Below are 22677 nucleotides of genomic sequence, written 5' to 3'. Positions count from 1 at the left end.
AACTATTGTGATTTGTTAGCTATTAAAAATTTAAATTTTCACCCATTAATTAAAATTTTTTATTATGATTAGAGGTAAAATTATTATTTAAAAATTTTATTTAAACTCTTATTTTTTTTATTATTTCTAAGTTTTCAAATTTGTATTTTTATCCCATAAACTTATATTTTTCAGATTTAAAAACTCATTTTCCCTCAAGTCTAGGATTGCAAAATTTGTTTCATTTATGCCACCCTCTGAATGTTTTAGAAAGTTACTGTTAAACCTAACATCCTTTCTCCTTCTCTTTGATAACGATTCATCGAAGACAACGATTGAATCTCTTCCTTCTCCCTTCCCATCTCCCTTCGTTATCTGGTTGTCTTTATCTTAGACGAAAACGAAGACTCAACGCTGAGTCTTTGTCAGATGAAGGTCAGTCATCTTTGTCTTTTTCTTTGACAAAGACGATCAGATAGTGAAGGGAGGATGACTAGGAGGGAGAGGAAAGAGAGGAGAAAGAGATTCGACCACTGTCTTTAGGGAATCATCGCAGGAGAAGAGAAAGGAAGTTAGGTTGAATTGTAACTTTTTAAAATATTGGGAGGCGATTGATATGGAAAAAAAATTTACAATCCTAAACATGGGGAGAAAAGTGAGTTTTTAAACCTAAAAAATATGGGTTTAAGGGGTAAAAATAAAAATTTGAAAACTTAGGGATAATAAAAAATATTAGTTTAAATAAAATTTTTAAATGACAATTTTATTCTTGACAATAACAATAAAATTTAACTGATAAGTGAGTTTTAAGTTTATGATAATTAATAGACAAAAAATTGGATTTGCACCAAACCTTGGATGGGAAATAGTCATTTGGCCTAAAGTTTATTGATATTTACATAAAATTTTCTTTCTTATTATAATTAACTTAAAAAGATCATTAACATTTCTAAATTTAAATGATGTATATGTAGTATATACGTAAATAACTTGTGTCTTTGTGGAATAATGAAAAAATGGAAGGTAGGTTAGGGCTTTAATTGTCATTGGAATTATAAATGGAGGTTGTGAAAAAATTCTCCCACACACGTAATAACTATCCAATAAGATTATCACCCATCCAATTCTCTCATGAATCTTAATTTGCTTATTTAATTATAGCAACACTAATATTCCACACCCTTTGGTCAAAATTGACGGTGATCTTGGTGGATTAGGTCAATCCATTTTCATTTTCTTAAAAAAAAAGAAAAAAAAAAAAAGAAAGATGAACTGATTTTTATCACCAGTAGATGAAGCAGAAGTAGTGTTATTATATGTCAATAATTATGTAAAAATTAACATCAAAATAAGAAAATCTAATTTGTAGCCTCATCAATCATCACAACACTTTGATACAAATACAACTCAACAATTAAGAATTAATAGATATAATCATAATTACCATTTACTTATAAAGATGGACCACTTAAGTGAAATTTTTTCTTCTTCATTGTTGTTAAATAACGTAAACTACAAGAGTCAACCTTGAGAAATTTTCAAAGGAAAGTTCCAAAATGGTTAGAAATAAGGCATGTTTTATTACTTTTTGTCTTACCAAATCCGATTGAAATTCCCCTCCATTGAAATTTAAACTTTAATCTTAACGACCTTTGAACTTAATCCATTGGTAGTTAATTAGGATTATGTTTTGACACATTAGACAAAAATAATATTATGTACTCCTACTTTTTAATATATATATAAATATTTTTTATAATTTAAAATTATTTAATAATATGATAATATATTATTTATGTATATTAAAAAATATACCCACATACTACATGTAACATTGACATATTCCTCCTTTTATTATATATTAATTTAAAAGCACCAGAGAAGCAAATATTCTTTTCATAATCCACGTTCATATTGCTGAGTAAATATTTACACATATTGAATCCAGTTTTATAAGACACCACAAGTTTAATTATAATTATTTGATTAAATTATCATTAATTGCTCATAAATGACTCATTAATCCACCCAAAAACACATGTGGTATAGATTTGTCTTTAAGATTATGTTATAGTATAATGGATAAATGTATGACATATATGTACAACAATAATCATTTGCTTCAGCAAGCAAACATAGATTTTATTAATTAAAAACTGCAAAAAAAAATAATAATAATAATTAATTGAGGGCAGAGATAGAGTAGTAGGTAAGGTCGTGGTAAGGTGGATGTTATTGAACAATAAATTATGAATTATTCAGATCAAATCAGAAGAGAAGATCACGTCTCTCAATTTGGAAAATCTGAGTGTCCATGAATGGTCATCTTTTCAACTGTGTATTGGCTTGCGCGCTTTTGAATTCAGAGCTGTATGTCACTGTGATCCATCACTTGTAAGAGAGAGATTTATAAAAAAGAAAAATTTTTGTGTATAACATTGTTAACATTGCATTTGGAGAATTTTTCTAAGAACCCATTTGCAAGAGATCAAAATGAAGAAGATTTGTGATTTGCATGTATCAATGGAGCTCAGAGCTTCTGTACAATGTCAAAACTCGCTCTGCTTTTACTTCTTGAAGAAAAAGGAGAGGGGTTTCACTACATAAATATAATAGATGATGGTGATGATGATGAACAACTTCTAAAGAAATCAAAAGGCTTGTAAAAGAAAGAAATAACCCCTTGGATATGACTGATAATAATCCCATGTTCATCGATCTTTTTGATTGCTTTATCATGAGCATTCAGTTGAGGCTAGCTGCTTCCAAAAAGCTTAATTCCTCTTCATGGCAATCTATCTGAACTCTGTAACCCTAAGTCGTTGTGCTCCTTGGAGGGCCCAGAAGGCGGGATTGGGGCTCCTTTTGGCAAGAAACCAGAGATTGTACGTGTTGTATTGTGGGATTTTGTTGGGTTCACTTTGAAAACTTGAGAACTGTATCTTGCAGCCTGAGTGTTGCCAGCCAAAAGAAACAACAAAAATACCAGCCAAAACAAGAGAATCAGATATCTTTTATCCATACCCATTTAAAGAGAAAAAAAAAAAAAAAGAACCAAGAAACTCCAAAAAGAGAGAGATTGATTCTGAAGCTACGACAGTTGAAAGCAGTGGTGGGCAAATTAGGTTAATGTTGCTAACAAAATGTGAATGTTGGTAGTACAAGTAGTGGTGAGTTGCGGTGGATTGTATGAGAAGGAAACGTTGAAACATGGAGAAATAAATGCATGCCGGGTGATGATGTGGCGTTTTCTTTGGAACAAAAAGACCACTAAATGAGAGAGATCAGCTCGCCATGTTGAAAAGACAGAAAGAGAAGAGTTAGGGTTTCAACTTTGAGCGGGTCTTTAGGACAATTGTTTCGAGTAAAAATGGACCGAGGATACTAAAAGGATTGGGTTTAAATTGAGTTATTTGATTAAGAAGAGTAAAATTTTTAATACAATAAAATTACATATATCTTTTTTGAGTATATAAATATATATAAATTTAATATATATTATTATATAATTATATAATTTTAAATTAAAAAAGAATATTTAATTATATAATAATATATATAAATATATATTTATCTTTGTGTGCTTATTTATTGAATGAACCAAAAAACATGAACACGAGAGTTTGCAGAAAGAGAGGCAGAGTTTGTGTTAGAATAGTTGAGAGTGTGGGGACATGGCTAATAAATTGGCTGACTATCAAAACTGAAAACTGTTTTGTTTTCGTCTAAATCCCACAACATGGAACCTTGACTTTCTTGTGTCACACATTTCTTGTAATACATATATATAAAAAAAAAAAGTTATGATAAAGTAAATTGTTGGTCTTTAATTCAACAAGAAATGGTTAATTGATAAATATAATATGATTTCTTGGTGTGCTATGAAGGGTTCCTAATAATCGAGGATTTCATCTGTATTTATTAGTCGGATAAATTTGAGATATAATAATCAGATCTATAATCATTATATCAAATAAGTTAAAGTTTTATAAACATAACAAAGACTCGAACCCAAATTTTTATCTTAAAAATTCTAATATTGTATAAATTATACTAATCCTTGGAGTCAAAGCTGCAAGATTAAAGGCAATGAAATTGGGTGGTTAAGTGGCACTCAATTTCTAAACGTACCACTATGTTGAATTCGATCGGCTAATAATTTAATGTAATCTATCCGCCATATGGTTGTGTGACACCGCACAAAAGAATTATGTGATGTTATTCATTAATTAAAGAGGTTTAAGCTTCTGATTAGAGAGAAAAACTCAAGATTAATTAATTTTAGGTCCTAGTTTTTGTGCATTTTGTTCAACCAAAAATCTTAATTATAAAGCCATGCTCTCAAGTTCTTATCTTACCTGTTTACACTAAATTATACATATAAAGAAGGAGTTCAAGCATAACTGTGGAAGTAAAAATTTGTCAAGTCACCTGACATACATAGGCAGCATACACTATTAATGGAAGTATGGCAATAAATGAGAAGGGAAGAGGTGGTTAAGTTTTGGTTACATTAATGCCGATGGGACACACATGCCCCCACCTCTTCTTCCACTTTGAATTTTCATGTTAATTACTAAAGGCTCAAACGATTACTCCCACCCAAGGTTCTTTGAAACTTTAACTAAGTATTAGCTAACTATTAAAAATCTAAATTCTTACCCATAAATTATTAAACTTAAAAATAAATTAGTATCAAAAGTAAAATTATTATATAATAAATAATATATTAAAAATAATAAAATATTATCTATTTTTTTAAACTAATATTTTTTTTTTAAGATTAAATTTTAAAAAATCATTTTTCTCTTATAAAGTTTTATTTTCAACCCATTCTTTTCTGGCAGTGGGTTTGTATGTAGATTAGTGTTGTATTTAATTAACCTAATTTGTATGTAGATTTATTATATTTGATCGGTAATAATAAAAAAATACATAAATATTAGTTGACTTAAATATATCTCATGTGTTGGAAGAGAAATGATAGGGGCAAACACCATAATTAAAAGATAGGGAGGTTGAATGAAATTAACTACCTTTCATTTCCATTTGAATAATCTTTTAGATCCAAACAGAATCAACTGCATCAAAATCTGATGAAATTAATAGAATCGATCTCATGTCTCATCTCAATGTCATTTACCAAAATATTTTGGCACTAACTATTTTCCTATTTCAACGTCTTTATCTTTAATGAGGATTTAGACATTTTCACTGATAGAAATTAATATGACCATGACAATGTTTTAATCCCCAACACCTCACCCATCAATTTTGAATCTACGTATGTGCCATTAAGCTAAGTTTTTTTTTTTGATAAAACAATTCAGATTAAATATTTAATTATTAATTATATACAATTATTTTAAATATTTATTATCTCTAATATCTATCTAAACAGCTCACTAATTTTATTATTGATTGAATAAAACCATCTCTTTTAAAGGGTCAATGCTCGATCTTGCTTCAAAAATATTGATTAGTAATAATAAAAGAATGCGGAGATATTTTTTTTTACTTAAATGCTTTTAATATATTAAACTAACTTAAAAGTGTGGAGACAAGGAAAATTACGACAAATCAAAAGGGGAAAATGAGAAATGGTTGAAGAAATTAAAATAAATCAAAAGATTGGGGGTTGAAGAGAATTTTGCGTTTCTCATCTTCTTATCTCAATCAACACCAACAACTTTTCTTCTCGATTGATATTAATAGCTGCTCAGCTTAAAATTGTTTGTTTCTCATCTTGTTCAAACAATTTTTTAGATTTAAAAAAATTGACTCTATCTCATTTTGATCAAACAATTTTCCATTAGATTAGCCCTAGTAAGAAAACTGGTAATGCAGTCCATCCAATTTTTGACCTATTGAAATTCGTTTTTGGACTCATTTAACATAAAAACAAATAATTTTCGATTTATGCATGTCATCCTTGCAATTCTTGAAGGAGATGATGATGATGATAATAATAATAACAACCCTCAACATAAGGTTGATAGGAAATATTTATGGATTTGGTCTAGTCAGGTACTATAATGAAGATGAAATAAAAGATAATTAAATGAGCTGAAAATTATTGCTCAAGCAAATCTTTACAAACAAGAAATAATTAGTTGTTTATGTCGGTCAAGTTAGAAGACCAACTGGTATTGTCGACAAAGCTGTTATTAAAGAACTAGTTTATTTTTTGTACCTCTTTCATAGTGCTTGATTAAAAATCGTAAAGAAACATCTTGAAGTTTTGATCTTTCAAGACACTCTAAATACAGGACATCAAAATAAGCATGGACCCGTTTTGAGTATTCTAAAGGCCAAAACACTTGTTCCCTCCAAAGGTTGAGTGCAATTACAAACTTATAACCTTGAAAATTTTAAAAACTTAAATATCCATCTGTCATCCAATTTTTTTTAAAATTTTTTGTTATATGTATGGGTAAAACAGTTATTTTAATAGTAATATTAAAAAATATATAATTTTATCTCATCTCTCATATTTTAAAAACTAATAATTTTACCCATATCTAAGCTTTTTCTAGTTTTGAAAAAAGATTATTTTTCCCCACATCTAGGTTTTTTTTTTTTCTACCCTCTCTGACCACCACTCCATCTCCAACAATTTTCTCTTCCCACCCTTTTTCCTCTATTTGATTGTGTCTCACCATTGGAATCGTTCGGTTGACTCTCCGTACGACGAAGAGACAAAGTCTATTTGTTGAGGAAGAGATGAATCATCGATAAGAGAGACAACGATGAATCGTTAGTCCTCATCTCTCTTCATTGAGGAAGAGAAAAAAGATGAATCGTCTTTATCTCTTCTTTGATGAAAAGATTCATCTTTTTGTTGCACAAAGACTCTGTTGAACGATTTCGATAGTAAGAGATGGCTAAATGGAAGAAAAGGGTGGGAAGAGGAAGTCATCGAAGATGGAGTGGTCATTAGGGAGGGGAAAAAAAAGAAAACGTGGGTGTGAAGGGAAAATAATCACTTTTCAAAACCGAAAAACTTTACACATGATTAAAGTTGTTAATTATCAAAATCTAAGAGAAAAATGAGATAATATTATATTTTTTTATTATTAAAATAATGGTTCTACCGTAACATATAACAAAAAATTTTAACAAAAATGGATGACAGATTTGAGTTTTTGAAATTCTGTGAGGGTAAGAAAAACATAAACTAAACCTTGGGTAGGAATAAGTCGTTTGGCTTATTCCGAATAAAAAAGAAGCTGAGACATTAGGGCTGCCGCTGTCAAGTCCTCTGAATACATAAACAGGTTAATATGCCATTGTTGCACTTTTGGTCTAACTTTCAATTGCACATTTGCATTGAGTTCAGGGAATAAAACAGGGCAAAAGAGAGCATCGAGGTTTTGATATTTCAGTAAGGATAAAGTACCATTTATATAATATATGAGTCTAGTAGTCCATACCTTTGTGATGTGTTAAAGGAAAGCAACTTGTCTCGCCCAAAGCTTTCCTACTGGGACCTTCTTCTCAATGGCTTATCAATGCCACAAAGAAACAAGAATTTATATTCAATATTATTATGAAATTTTATATTATGTTTTTGAAAAATGTCTCTAGTCTCGGCTTAAAATAAGGAGATATGTCAAATTTTAAGGACAAATTAGGCTTCAAAAAGCAAGTCAATACTCAGTTTCTGTTCTTCTGAAAGGAAAAAAATATTATGCATCTAATTCATAATTTCATGCATTAATTAATATTAGACTAGTTTGAAAGATTCAAAATCACCATTTTTCCAGCTTCAATTTACTGTCATCACTGAAATCTCAAAAATATAAGTAAGAATTCAACCACAAAACAGTAACTGAATAAATAAATTTATGAGGGGTTTATATCATTTTCACCAACACTTGTGCATATTCAAGTGTTGATTCTTGTTTTAATCGAAAGTTTTTTTTATATATATTCAAGTAGAAAGTATAAGCAATATTCAAAGACTTTGACAAAATCAACTTGCCAGCCACAAATAAGTCATCAGCGGCCGGCTCTTTGTAACGACTACTTACTGACCATGTTTCGGGTCCAAGTCTACATATTCAGGCAATCGTAGTAGTTAAAACAATGGGACCCCAAAATTTGTGAAAGTCAAATACACGAGGATTTTAAAACATGACAAAATGTCGCAATATCAATAACAACAGCCAGGCTGTAGCAGCTTTAGTTGGAGCCAACTCAGACGGGCACTGATACAACTTATATTAAGGCCAAAATACCGATTCCCACCCAAGGTTTGGTCTATAGCCCAACTCTCACCAATCAACTTTTAAAAACTCAAATATTCACCTGTCTATTAAATTTTTTTGTTAGAATTAAGGATAAAATTATCATTTAAAAAATATATAAAAAAAATTAAAATTTTATCTCATTTTTCCCTTTTATTTTAAAAAACTAACAATTTTTTTTATCCAAAGTTTTCAAAACTCATATTTTTCTCTTAGGATTTATATTTTTTCTTTCTTTTTCTTTGATGCCCTTTGCAATCGACAACTGAAGTTCTTTCTTTGTCGTGGACGATGACTTCATTCTCTCACACCACTCCTGACAACACATGCAGTGAAATCATTCTTGGCGACGACATAATCGACCTTCTTCTTCCTCTTCATTCTTCGTCTGAAAATCAAAACTCTTCACTTTCTTCTTCTTTCTTCGTTTGAAAATCGTCAAATGAAGAATGAAGAAGAAGAAGGCGAAGAGTTCTCAGATAAAGAACAAAGAAGAAGAAAAAGGTCGAGACCAAGACTGATTTTGCCGCTGTGTTTCTTTGGGAGTGAAAGAAGCACTAGAGAAAGAAGGTTGGTGGCAGTGGTAGGGAAAGAATGCTGGCTATCAGTTGAAAAGGGTATAAGAAAAAAAGGGGAGGAAAATATAAACTTTAAAGAGGGGAATGTGAGTTTTCAAAACTCTAAATAAAAGAAATTATTAGTTTTTTAAATTAAGGGGTACAAAATGAAATAAAATTTTAGTATCTTTATATTTTTTTTGAATGACAGTTTTATATTTAAACTTAATAAATAATTTTAATAGAGAAGTAGATATTTAAGTTTTAAAAAATTAATAGATGAGAATTTGGATTTAGACCAAACTGTAGTTGGAAATAAGTCTTTTCGCCTAATATTAAAAAGTGTGGTAGGTTAAGTCAAGCGTCAAGAAGGTCATACTGATATCATACCAAATTGTGGAACGGAGTAGTACCGGTGTTGTGGGTTTGGTACTTTGATAATGATTTATTTAATTTTCAATGTTCAAGTCTAAGCCTACAGCAAACGCTTGCTGTAATTGTTTAATGTGTGTGGAGTCTTTGGGTTTGGGTCCAGGACTTATGGAATTTCTAAGGAACCATAATGGGATTAGCTACTCTGCATTTAACTACTCACAAGTAACATAATTTTTTTTTTGGTTATGTACATTCACATTTGTTTCTCCATATTTGTTACAACAAAGGTCCGGTAGTTGTTGGTTTTGGTCGCAAACCATAGTTCAGACCGCCTTAAGTAATTATAGTCAAACCATGGGTCAAAGGGAGTGGTTTGATTATTCAAAACTTTATACCTTATGCAAATTAATATTAATTTTGACCAAAATTTGTGGATAACAAAAAGGGTCAATTTTTAAAAAATGTGCACGCAAGAAAAATAAGGAAACTAACCTTCCGGTCGACTTAAGTCAAGTGCGGGACCGCGTTCCATAAATTGCGCGGCCAAAACTTGACCCCTGTAACTAGTCTTCAACCCACTCTTCTTCTGGTCCCCCATCGTCCACGTATGAAATTTGAAACCTTTTTAATTCCAAGTAAGAAATTATTAAATATAAACCGACCCAGAGCTAATACGACGTCGCCTATTGCCTTGATCCTTCCCTCTACAAAAACCCTTACATTCTGTCTTCTCTCTCAGCCTCGGTTACAGCTTCTCTCTCAAGTCTGAGACTCTGAGAATTCCTTTGTTCCGAAAACTGTACAAAAATGGTACGAAAGGAAATGTCCGTAACCGTACCAAGCTTGTTCCGTTGCCCCATTTCGTTGGACGTAATGAAGTCTCCGGTGAGCCTTTGCACGGGCGTCACATATGACCGTTCCAGTATTCAGCACTGGCTTGAATCAGGACATGATACGTGCCCGGCCACGATGCAAATCCTGTCCAACAGAGACTTCACTCCCAATCTTACGCTCCGCCGTCTGATCAAACTATGGTCCCGTGAATTGACGGTTTCGGAGCAGGAGATTAAGGCTTTGATTGAGGAGATTGGAAGCGAATGCGAGAACGTGAAGAATTGCGGGGAATGTTTGGTAAAGATTTCGGAGTTTGTTCGTGGTAGTGAAGAGAATCGGAGGTTTTTGAGTAGTTACTGTGGTTTCCTGGAAGCCATTGTCAGTGTTTTGAATCGAAAACACGTGGAGATTTTCGTTTTGGAGTCGGTTGTTAAAGTTTTGAATTTGATTTTGAACGAAAATGGAGTCAAAGAGAAATTAAATCGCTTGATTTTCCAAAGCAATAGTAATTGTTTAGCTTCGATTCTTCAAGTTCTTCAAAAAGGAAACCTAGATTCAAGAATCGAATCAATCAAAATCCTGGATGCAGTTTTACTGGAGAAAGAATCAAAACGCAGAGTTTTAGAAACAGAGAGCATCTTCTCCGAACTAATCGATCAACTCAGAACGTCAAACGATCATGATATAAACAACGCGGCATTATCAATCTTAATCACTCTATCAGAAACTCGGTCAGTCAAAACTCAACTCATCCGATTCGGACTCGTTCAAATCCTGTCGAAGATACTCTCCGATACGACATCTCGGATTCTGACGATCGAAAAAGCGATCAAGTTGCTGTCTATAACCACCACGTGCTGCGAGGGGCGGGCGGCAATTAGCGAAGAATCGAGATGCGTGGCTAGAATCGTGGAGAAATTAATGAAGGTGAGCAAAACGGCGAGGGAGGATGCCGTTGTGGTTATCTGGAGCATGTGTTTTATGTACAAAGACGGGAGAGTAACGGAGGTGGTGGTTAAAAATGATGGCGTGACGAAAGTCTTATTGGTTATGCAGAGCGAAAACGAAGGGATTGTTAGGAAAATGTGCGGGGATTTGGTTAAAGTTTTGGGGAAGAAGAATTACGGGTTGGGAAGTTATGATACAAAGACAACTCATATCATGCCTTACTGACTCTTTGTTTAACAACAATTCTCAGTATCGTGCCCTCTATCAATTTTGAACAAATTGTACATGAAGATAATGAAAATGATTTTGATTTTGTAATACACATGGTTAGAAGAAAGGATAATTCAAAAATTCTTTTGTCAAGAACCGTTTCATATGGGTAATGTGTTGGGATAATTAGAATGAACTCAGAATTGAAATACTGATAATGATACTCAATTATATGATAACATATTATTATTTGTATATAAAATTATACACATTCATTCGCATATAACTTTATTGATAAAAAAAATTCAGTGATTGGCGTTTAAGGAAATTGGTTGATGGATCCATCATTCATTCAATGTTGAGTTCATTTATTCTCAACAACTTTAGACAACTTTAGAACTCTGCTCTGCACCATTCCTTGAGTTGTTAGTTGTTTGATCACTTGTTTTTTTAATTATTATTATCATTGTTAATAATTTATATTAAATCAATAATTAAATTATTAGGCAATGAAAATATATCCCTTGATGACAAACGATCTCTCGCAACTCTATCTAATACTTACCATCATTACTTTTGTTTCAAATGATCTAGTCACATGTTTCATCAATGGGGTACCGTTGATGTGAAAATTCTATCGGTAGGTACAATCTTGTATAAATAATAAGGGAAAAATATAATTCTTTATTTAAATTTTAACTCAATCTCAAAATCACATCTATGATAGATTAAAAACTCAAATATTCACTTATAAGCTAATTATTATCCAAATTTTCAATTAAGGGCAAAGGTAAAATCATCATTTTACTTATAAACCTTAAAACTTTGAAACTTTTATCATTCTCCCCCCAGGTTTAAAAACTAACACTTTAACTCATCCTTAAAATTTGAAAAATTTAGATTTCATCCCTAAAGTTTGCTTCTTTCTCTGGCCACCATCGTTTCCATCGATGACCAACGATCGAAGACCAACTCTATTCATCGATTTTCCATCTTCGACTATAAAGGATAATGAAGGATGACCCTTCCTCGTCCAGATCTGGATAACGAAGCATAGTCTTTTATCTATTCTTCCAGATCTGGACGATACTTTATTGTCCAGATCTAGATGATGAAAGGTCGTCTTTTGTAGTCGTAGATGAAGATCAGTTGAAAGCATCAGCTGTAAGTTGGAATGATGGTGGCCGGAGAAAAAAACAAACCATAGGGGTGAAATCTAAACTTTTTAAATTTTGAGGATGGGTTACAGTATTAGTTTTTAAAACTTGGAGGGGAAAATGATAAAAATTTTAAAGTTTTAAGGTTTATAGATAAAATAACGATTTTACCCATTTCTTTAATTGAAAATTTGAATGGTAGTTAGTCCATGATGGGCATTTGGGTTTTTCAATTGTCGTGGGTAAAATTTTGAGATTAGACTAAAAATTGGATGAAAAATAGTCATTTTCCAAAATAATAAAGAAAATAATTAGGTTTTTAAAATAATTTCACCTTATATTTAGAAATTTATATTCACTATTATGTTATTTATATTTTGATGAAATTTTGGTAGAATAATAGTATAAATTGTTAAAAAATATATTTTCATCTTTGTACAATCTTATATTTATAAAATATGTGTAGAATATAATTACATGAAAAATATACTTAGATTCTAATATATTGAATTTAGATATCTAATGAAATATATTCTAAGGAAAAATATTGATTGAGTGATCCGTAAGAAATAGGAAACAATTGACTTACCCTGCAACAATAAAAGATAGAGATGAAATGTGATTCTGTAATAATAAAAGTTAGAAATAACATGTTAAAGAGATTGTGGAAACAACTAAAGTTGTCAAAAATCACTCTCCTTACTATTTTTGAATAAAAGGATTTCTACTCACACTTTGGGTTTACCTACATGTAGGTGATGTGTTCATTTGTTTGATTTCTCTCACATAATGAGTTACTTCTTTAGTGCAACTCTCATGCGTTTTGGTAAGGGTAAGTATAATCGTAACCCAACTATCCTCAATTTCTAAAGTATGAATAGGGGTTTGGAAACTCTTCACTTTTCTGCACATGAATGATAAGGATCTTTGCTCACAACATGTTGTGCAAAACAGCTTTTAAACTTTGTATTTCATGTGTTGCATATGTCTATTGTATGTTGTTAGGACTATTCAAATCATCATGGAATCTTTTTTAGGTGATGGTTCATGTACATTATTGGATGATTAACATGTGTCACCAACTTAACTCAAATGGTTAAGGTTGGTTCTTCATCAATCCTAACTTGTTTATATAAAACGGTTAAAAATCACGTTTTAATTGTCTTTAACCCTAAACTTTTATGGGCTTCACACATTTTGAAACCTTAAAATCACATCGAGCCTTTGAAACTTGTAGAACTATCAAAACTAGAGATGACAATGAGTCGAGTAAGGGTTGAATATCTTAATCTTTATGTCTATGCTTGTAGTGAAAACCTTTCCTCACCGTGCTCTATGCCCAATATGAGGATGATAGAGAATCCTTATTCCCTCCACGCTTAGCCCTCCCCATCCCTAATGGAAAAATGATTATATATATGTATATATATATATTGGACATATTTGTAATAATTCAAAAATTTTAAAGGTAATTTAATACATAATGATTTAGGGATTATGTAAGGGAGAAACCAATTGAGGAGGCTGTGGGTTAATTGTGTAAGAATAATATTATGTGTACACATTTTTGAGTATATAATTAGGTATATAAATGATATGTTATTATATGATTGAGTGTTACTTTATTCTTAATTTAAAATCATTCAATTACATGATGATACACAATTTACGAATCTAATTAAGTACCTAAAAGTATATATATATATAATTTTATTATTTGTGCAATTTGTGTTGGGGTATTTTGGAGTCACTTCGTTTCAACTGTTGTCAAATGTCTACCAGTGTATAATCAAGACGTATGTTAAGTATATGAAGCAAGGACTAGGCTAGATCACTATGCAAGAGCTCACCTACATCAACATGTGAAAGAAGCACACAATTGAGAAAGAATTTTACATCCGACACAAGAGTTGAAAGGAGTTACTTGTGTAATCATGTAATTACATAAGATATTGAATCTTAATATACTTAAATTTTAATATATCGAATCTATGTATATAATGAAATCTTTTTTGAAGGATTACAATTGATGTAAGGATTATGTAAAAGTATGAGATAAGTATTGTTGTCGGATCAAATAATAATACTATATTTACTAATTTATTTATTTAAACTGATGTATTAATATGACTGAACGATTCAATTATTTATTTTATATTTAATTATATTAATACCAATAAAAGGTGTTTGATTCAATGTATTCAAATATTACTTTTATATTCAAATATTATTTTGTTTGATTTATAATTAATAAAACATTTTGATAATCTATTATTATTAATACATGTGATAATTATTAAAAAATTATTAAAATAATTTTAATTTTATTACAATTTTATTTTTACTTATTAATTATATCTATTAATATAACAAATGGTGTGAAGAATAATTTAGAATAATTATATTTAATATATTGTTTTATTATATGTAATTAACTCATAATAATTATTTATAATTATTAATTTTATGATATATAATAATAATTTATATATCTTATCTTGTGTAATATTCTATTTTTGGTAGAAAACGATTAACAAAACAAAAGCAACCTTATTGGCTAAGTTGTTTATTTTATTATGTACTCGTACAAATAATCTCTTCATAAACGACACCGTTATCTTGTCCATTTTAACCGGATTGGGGAGTTCCTCACAGCCAGAGAGCTGAGTGAGCAACAAGAGCCGCCATGGAAACGAGACTCTCTGCTTCTTTAGGACTCCCAACTCCAGACCCAAATCACCATCCCCTTAACACCGATTTCAATTCCCTCTTCAATCACTTAACCTACAATCTCATATCCACTCAACCCAACAAACGTCGACCCAAACTCATTAAAAACGACGTCGTTGGATTCGCCTCTACTTCGCTATCTACTACCACCGATACCCACCAATCTACAGCGTTGAAGCCACAAAAATGGCTCAAATCCACTTCAAATAACACCTTTAAGGCTCAAACTATTATGAAGAATCTCTCAGTTCTCGAGCGCGCCCTTATTGGCGCAGCTGGCGGCGGCATTGCTGGTGCATTCACTTATGTATGTCTTCACCCGCTTGATACAATCAAAACCAAGTTGCAAACAAAGGGTGCTTCACAGATTTACACGAGCACGTTTGATGCCATTGTTAAGACGTTTCAAACCAAGGGCATTCTTGGGTTTTATAGCGGTGTTTCTGCGGTTATTGTTGGTTCTACAGCTTCATCTGCTGTGTATTTTGGGACTTGTGAGTTTGGGAAATCAATTTTGTCCAAATTTGAGATGTTTCCTTCTCTGCTTGTTCCTCCCACGGCTGGCGCAATGGGGAATATTGTTTCGTCAGCTATAATGGTGCCGAAAGAATTGATTACGCAGAGACTGCAAGCTGGGGCAAAGGGGAGATCTTGGGAAGTTTTGTTGAGAATTTTGGAGAAAGATGGGTTTTTGGGGCTTTATGCAGGGTATTCTGCTACATTGTTGAGGAATTTGCCTGCTGGTGTGTTGAGTTATTCTTCTTTTGAGTACTTGAAAGCTGCGGTGTTGAGTAAGACTAAGAAAGGTCATTTGGAGCCAATTCAGAGTGTGTGTTGTGGGGCATTGGCTGGAGCAATTTCTGCGTCTCTAACAACTCCACTCGATGTGGTGAAAACTAGGCTGATGACTCAGGTTCACGGAGAGGCGGTTAACAAGGTGTCTGCAGTGATGTATAGTGGCGTTGCAGCAACTGTGAGGCAGATTTTGAAGGAGGAAGGATGGGTTGGATTGACTCGAGGAATGGCCCCTAGAGTTATTCATAGTGCTTGCTTTTCAGCATTGGGGTATTTTGCGTTTGAGACTGCTAGGCTTATGGTTATGCAGCAGTATATGAAGAGGAAGGAGTTAGCTGAAGCGAATGTTGCTCCTGTTTGATTTGTTGGCTGTTGTTGAGTCTCAGACGGTATACATTATAGTTGTTGGTTAATATCCTAAATTTCTAATTTGTTTTTATTTTTGTTTCTGCTTAAAGTAGAGTTCTCATTGATTTTTGGTAATGCCTTTGTATACCTTTGAAATAAGGCACTTCGATAATACTTGTTTCTTTTGATAATAGTTAAATATTTTGCAATGTTATTGATAACACTTTGAAAATTTTGATAAGGTAAAAGCAATATTAGTTATTTTTAAGTAAATTTTGTTTGAACTTTTTGTAGTTAATCCTTATATCGCAAATGTGATTGTGTTGGTGTACAGTTTTTGTGAAGGGGCATTGTTGAGAATGCAGTTCCTTCTTATTGGACTTTTGCAGTAGCTTTAGACAATTTGTTGCACTATTATTTGGATTTCCTCTTAATTCAGCAAACTTAAAAATAAATTGGTACGTGCTTTGAGGCACTACTTACAAAACATTGAGTTTTGGCTTTTCATGGATAATGCTTTTTTTTTTAATTTTTGTTTTCTTCATACAGAATATTCAAATTGTGATTTGCTGCTGAGAATTATGCAGACGCGTAGCAGTTGAATTTTTTGCAGAGGTGGAAGACTTATGGATTTAGATCACTTAATATGTTACATTATAGCCTGACTGATAGAATGAAAATAAGTTAATCTAAACCTTTACAGGAACATTTACTGGCTAAAGAATTCTCCTCTAGGCCGAGATTAGCAAGTTTCATACATCTAAGTTGTGTGAACAACTATGTCGTTGAATAGTTTCTCTAGTCGTCCTGTACCTGAAAAGCATAATTGGTGAAAAAAGCTTCTCTAACTGTCTCCATAAATTTGGTGTTAAAAATTTTCAAAGTAAAGATGTTAGTGCTTTTCCTTCTTCAAGAGAGAGACATTTAGCTAACCTCTTTTCTGTTTGGATTAAAGCTAGAAGCTTTGTCTACTAAAATATTATATTTTATATGAAGAAATGTGTTTTGCTCGGTCAAGAAGATAAATAAAAATTTATGGATAATAAATTGATGATTATCTGCGCTCTTGTATGCTTTTAGGTTCAAGATGTTTAGCCCGTGTTAGGACTCCTATTTAGGTGGGAAAGTGGGCAATTGTGAAATGGGAAAGTGGGCAGTTATGAAATGGGGAATATGAAGGCAGTCATCGGCAAGAATAAGGGTGGGAAATATGGGCAAGTATAAAATAGGGATTTTGGAAGGAGACAAGGAAAAAATTGGGTTTTGTCTAGGCAACTTCTGGTTGACTGAGAGAGTTGGCCTCTCAAAAGCCTAGGAAATTAGAGAGAGTCTAGCCTCTTGAATGTTGGACAAATTAGGGATTGACTATGACCTCTTAAAAGCTAGAAGTGGGAGGGAAATTGTTGATTGTTCATTTTTCTTTTTATTATCATTTTGTGTGAGAGAATAGCAAACTCTCATTCATTGTAAAGTTTTGTTGCATCAATACAAATTGATTGTCTAATTTCACCATATTTTGTCATTAACATGATCATTGAACAATCTGTTTGCTTGTTATTTTTTGGGTTGGGGAGGATCGATTTAGTAAAGGATGAGATCGAGGAGTAGATTTTTATCTGACAATTCACAAAAGAAGAGGACTAAACCATTTGTTTCACCTTGGGGGGAAGGTGATTTTCAACAGGGTAGGTAATGTTAGGACTCATATTTAGATGAAGTGTGTAATTGTGAAATGGCAACTGGGTATTTATGAAAGGGGGAAGTGGACAATTATGATGGCAATTTATGAAGGCAATTATGTGCAAGAAAGGGAAACATGGGCAATTATGAAGACAATTTATGAAGGGGATTATGGACAAGTATGAAAGAGGGATTTTGGAAAAAAGGTGACAAGAAATTGGGTTTTGTTTTGATAGCCTTTGACTAATTGTGAGGGAATTGTTCTCTCAAAAGCCGGTGAAAGTGGAGAAAGTCTAGCTGTTGATTGTTCATTGTTCTTTTTGTTACTGTTTTGCATGTAAAGGAATAACAACCTCTTATTCTTTGTAAAGTACTATCTCTTGTCCATTGTAAAGTTGGTTGAATAAATATAGATTCATTGTCTAATTTCAATATTTTCTACCATTAATCTGGTCTTCCAATAATCTGTTTGCTTTTTATTTACCGGGTTCTAACGGCTGCCAGAATAAAGATAGATATTCTATAAGCATTTGCTAATATCTGTGCTTGCTAAAGGCGTTTTAGTAGCATGAAACAGAGCTGTCTTCTCCTGTCCAAGTCGTGCTTCTTGTATGCAATGAGCCACAAGATGGTTTACTGCTGGATGAATATTGTACAATGGAAGGTAAATTAAATTGGTGGTGGAATGGAGCATCATAGCAGTCAAATTCTACTCTATTATTATAGTAACAGAATGAAATAACATTCCTTTTCATTGTAGTCTTGAATTGATGTTAAACTCTAAATAAGATGATGGTATATGAAACTTTGCCCTGGGCTTTCTGGGTTTTTGAATATGAAAATCACTTGTGTTTTGTTTTTATATGCTTAGATGATGGACTTGCATCAGAGTTAATGTGCCAAAGTTTGACATTATGTGATATTTTCCCTGTATCAGCTGCCTGACCGTAAAAGATATTATATTATTTCTATGATAATATATATAAATATGTATTTATTTATATATTTAAAATAAATACGTATAATATTATTCTTCAACCAACAATTAACAATCCAGAATTAAGCAACAATTACGGGTTCCTATTGGCCACGTCTCCCTAAAACAGAATGAAGCTCATGTTACTAAAAGGACAAAAAAATGTTCTTCCCGTACATTTCTCTAAATTATTAAAAAAAAGAAATAGGTTTTCAGGAAAGTTTTATTTCACTTTCCTTCCGCACATTTCTCTAAAACCTCTGTTTATGTCTTCAAGTATTCAAGATCTTCCCTTTTTCTGTAACGCATCACAATGCACTCTCCTCTTTTGCTTCTCTTCTGCGTTACTTTCTTTATCAAGATCTTCGGTTTCACTTCATTGCTTGCCGAAAATATCACTCTCTATGGGGATGCCTACTTTAGGGACAATGCCATCAGCCTCACCCAAAACCTCAATTGTCACTCTCCATCATCATCATCTTCTCCTTCTCTTGGCGTTGGAAGAGCTCTCTATCTATCCCCCATTCGTTTTCTTGATCCCACAACTAACACGACAGCTTCTTTTTCTAGTAAATTTTCCTTCTCTATAATCCCCTCTCCATTGTGTCCCTTTGGAGATGGTTTGGCTTTCTTGGTCACCTCCAGTGCTGATTCTTTTACTCGTTCTAAGGGCTACATGGGCCTTCCCGGACCCCAAGATTCTTTCTTTGCCGTGGAATTTGATACAAGTTTTGACCCTTCACTTGGGGACATCAATGGTAACCATATTGGTATTGATGTTAAAACGGCTATATCTTTTGCTTCAGTTGATGCTCCTTCAAGAGGGATTGATCTTAAAAATGGGAACCAGATTACAGCTTGGATTGAGTACAAAGATGCATTGAAATTGATTAGGGTGTGGGCTGGTTCCTCTCAGATTAGGCCTCCAAATCCACTTCTCGTTGTTCAGATGGATCTCTCTGAGCAGTTCAAAGAGTACATGCATGTTGGTTTCTCTGCTGCAAATGGGCAAGGCTCATCATTGCATATAATTGAACGTTGGCGGTTCAAGACTTTCGCTTCTTATGCTTCTGTAAATCCCATTGATATGGTTGAAGATGGGGAATGTTTCATGTGCTATCATGGGGATTCAATTTATGATATTAGTAATATTAATTTTCACAGAAGAGAACCAGATGTAAAAGACGTGGCTCTTGAGTTTGGAGGATTTGCTGCATTTGGCTTCTCCATAATTGCTATTGTTGGTGTGATCAGTTTCCTTTTTATAAGAAAGAAGAAGCATGATGGCAGAAGAAGTAAAGAAACTCAAGCATATGATGCAGAACCCAACAAAGTGCCCAAGCAATTGTCACTTGCTGAGATAAGATTAGCAACCATGGGGTTTCACCAAGACAGAATTGTTGGCGAAGGAGCTTCTGCAACTGTGTATAAAGGATCCCTCAGTTCTGGTGGAGAAGTGGCAGTTAAGAGGTTTGAAAGGGCTAATTTGATCGACTGTACGCACAATCCTTTCACCACCGAATTTGCCACAATGGTAGGTTGCTTGAGGCATAAAAACTTGGTTCAGCTTCAAGGATGGTGCTGTGAAGGAGCTGAATTAGTCCTGGTTTATGAATACTTCCCCAATGGAAGCCTTGACAAAATTCTCCATAATTCACGTTCTGCAAGTTTGCTTCCATGGGAGAAAAGGTTAAATATCATTCTTGGGGTTGCTTCTGCTCTTTCTTATCTTCATGAAGAGTGTGAGAGACAGATAATTCATAGAGATGTAAAGTCCTGCAACATAATGCTAGATGCAGAGTTCAATGCCAAGCTTGGAGACTTCGGTTTAGCAGAAGTTTACGAGCACAGTTGCATCACAAGAGAAGCTACAATCCCAGCTGGGACAATGGGATATCTGGCCCCTGAATATGTATATTCCGGTGTTCCATCGGAAAAAACTGATGTTTACAGCTTTGGAGTAGTGGTGCTAGAGGTTGCCACAGGTAGAAAGCCTGTAGATAATGAAGGATCTCTTATTGTTGATTGGATGTGGCACCAGTGGGAAAAAGGGAAGTTGCTTGAGGCTGCTGATTTGAGACTGAGAGGGGAGTTTAACAGGTCCGAAATGCAAGGGATGCTCATGGTGGGACTGGCTTGTGTGCATCCAAACCATGAGAAGAGGCCTACAGTGAAGGAAGCTGCAAGAATTCTAAGAGGGGAAGCGCCGCTTCCTCTTTTGCCGGCAAAGAAATCAGCAGTGAACATTGGATCAGTTTTGCCTGAGACTTCAAGGGATTTTGGTGGAGATCAGAGTTCCAGTGTGGATGGTTCACAGTGGTTGACCCCCAGGAGCCGTTTCAGCTGACTTCAAATTACTTGTAGCAGTTTATGTTAGAGATTTTCCGTGAAAGTTTTGATTAGATTCTCGAAGTATGAGACTGCTTTAGATGTCGAACTAGTTTATCATTGTATTGCAATTGAAACATGCTGAGATTGTTCACTGTTCAAAAAATCTTACAATAGAAAAACATTTGGTGCATTGCTTACACCACACATACAGTTAATTAACAATTAAAATGATTTGATTTAGGTTGATAAATATTTGAAAAACAGTTTTCAATTTAGATTATGGTTTAGACAATTTTCAAACCAAACAAAACTGTAAACCGTATTTTTTAAAAATACATATATATAACTATATTTAATAGAAAATTTCAATAAATAATTAGGTGTATAATTTGTTTTTTAATATTTATTTTGTTATTTTCTTTATATGTATATTATATATATTTTATAAATATTTTCCGTGTTTATATTATATTCTAGAAAACTATAATTCAATTAATTTTATTAAATAATATATATTTAGAAGTGAATGATTTTAATAAGTTTAAACTGTAATCTAAACAAGACCAAATTTTGTTTTTTCAACTTAATTTTGTTTTAATCTAAAATGGTTTGGTTTGGTTTGATTCGGTTTAGAAATTTTTCAAAGGCCAAAGGACTTATACCCACTCAAGTTTTAGTTCATTCCTAAACACCCACTTGTGGGTTTCAAAAATCCAAATTCTCATTCATTATCGAATTTTCATTAAATTTTTCAATTAGTTATAAAGATAAAACTGTAATTTTATCATTAATATTAAAATAAATAAAATTACATCTAATTTTCCCCCCCTTAGTTTAAAAAACTAATAATTTTCTCCCACTAAAAAGTTTGAAAACTTATATTTTATAACATCCCTCCCTAGAAGTACTACTCACCAAAGGAGAAATGTTACGAATTAATATCTAGAGCGTCTATTTTTTTTCTTTTATAATACTTTAACATAAACGCATCATTAAAAGTATTTAGAAATTACTCTAAGAAAAATGAAATTCTGGAAGCGAATAAAAGATGTATATACTCATATGAAAACTCATCTGAAAGCATCTGAAAACATAGAGTAATCATATACAACTGTATCATCATCTCAAAAAGGTCAAAAATCAACAAGAACATGTAACTATATGCATATAATATAAACCAGAGGTAGTCTGCTCTAGTCGGATCTACCTTCACTGACTTGACCCTGCCTCACAGCTACCTCGATCACATGTACCTGCAATCATGAAAGAAAAGAAAGTGAGTGATAAGAACACTCAGTAAAGGGGAAAAATTAAGTAAACTATCTTTTTTCTGTTCTGACTCACTCTCGGGACTCAAACTCACTCACAACCCTCATAAGAACTCGAGAGAATAATTTAGTTTATACTTTACTATTTGGGTCATACTTTGTCCTATCTGGTGTCTATTTGATACTTTCTGGAAGCTGACTATAGGGATTTGATGCTTTTCTAAGTTGGAGCTCTCTTCT

The 22677-nt window shown here is 32.7% G+C and overlaps 3 protein-coding genes across 3 annotated transcripts; all 3 read left to right on the top strand.

Moving 5' to 3' along the window:
- The first annotated feature begins 9829 nt into the window (after nt 1-9829).
- LOC123229317 (U-box domain-containing protein 29-like) lies at nt 9830-11305 on the top strand. The gene has a single exon (XM_044655058.1). The coding sequence runs from the start codon at nt 9968-9970 to the stop codon at nt 11165-11167; it is 1200 nt and encodes a 399-aa protein (XP_044510993.1). The 5' UTR covers nt 9830-9967; the 3' UTR covers nt 11168-11305.
- Nucleotides 11306-14900: 3595 nt separating this feature from the next.
- LOC123229316 (protein MITOFERRINLIKE 1, chloroplastic) lies at nt 14901-16455 on the top strand. Its single transcript, XM_044655057.1, has one exon. The coding sequence runs from the start codon at nt 14996-14998 to the stop codon at nt 16193-16195; it is 1200 nt and encodes a 399-aa protein (XP_044510992.1). The 5' UTR covers nt 14901-14995; the 3' UTR covers nt 16196-16455.
- Nucleotides 16456-18930: 2475 nt separating this feature from the next.
- LOC123229315 (L-type lectin-domain containing receptor kinase S.6-like) lies at nt 18931-21322 on the top strand. Its single transcript, XM_044655056.1, has one exon. It carries the CDS (start codon nt 19152-19154, stop codon nt 21183-21185), a length of 2034 nt encoding a protein of 677 aa, XP_044510991.1. The 5' UTR covers nt 18931-19151; the 3' UTR covers nt 21186-21322.
- Nucleotides 21323-22677: the final 1355 nt, after the last annotated feature.

The sequence above is a fragment of the Mangifera indica genome, chromosome 11, assembly GCF_011075055.1.
Source record: "Mangifera indica cultivar Alphonso chromosome 11, CATAS_Mindica_2.1, whole genome shotgun sequence".
NCBI lineage: Eukaryota > Viridiplantae > Streptophyta > Magnoliopsida > Sapindales > Anacardiaceae > Mangifera > Mangifera indica.
The sequence above is the reverse complement of the archived record's forward strand: the minus strand, read 5'-3'. Positions and strand labels throughout refer to the sequence as shown.

What these genes read in the sequence shown, in the direction of transcription:
- LOC123229317 (XM_044655058.1), top strand. Translation starts at nt 9,968, where the DNA reads ATGGTACGAAAGGAAATGTCCGTAACCGTACCAAGCTTGTTCCGTTGC.
- LOC123229316 (XM_044655057.1), top strand. Translation starts at nt 14,996, where the DNA reads ATGGAAACGAGACTCTCTGCTTCTTTAGGACTCCCAACTCCAGACCCA.
- LOC123229315 (XM_044655056.1), top strand. Translation starts at nt 19,152, where the DNA reads ATGCACTCTCCTCTTTTGCTTCTCTTCTGCGTTACTTTCTTTATCAAG.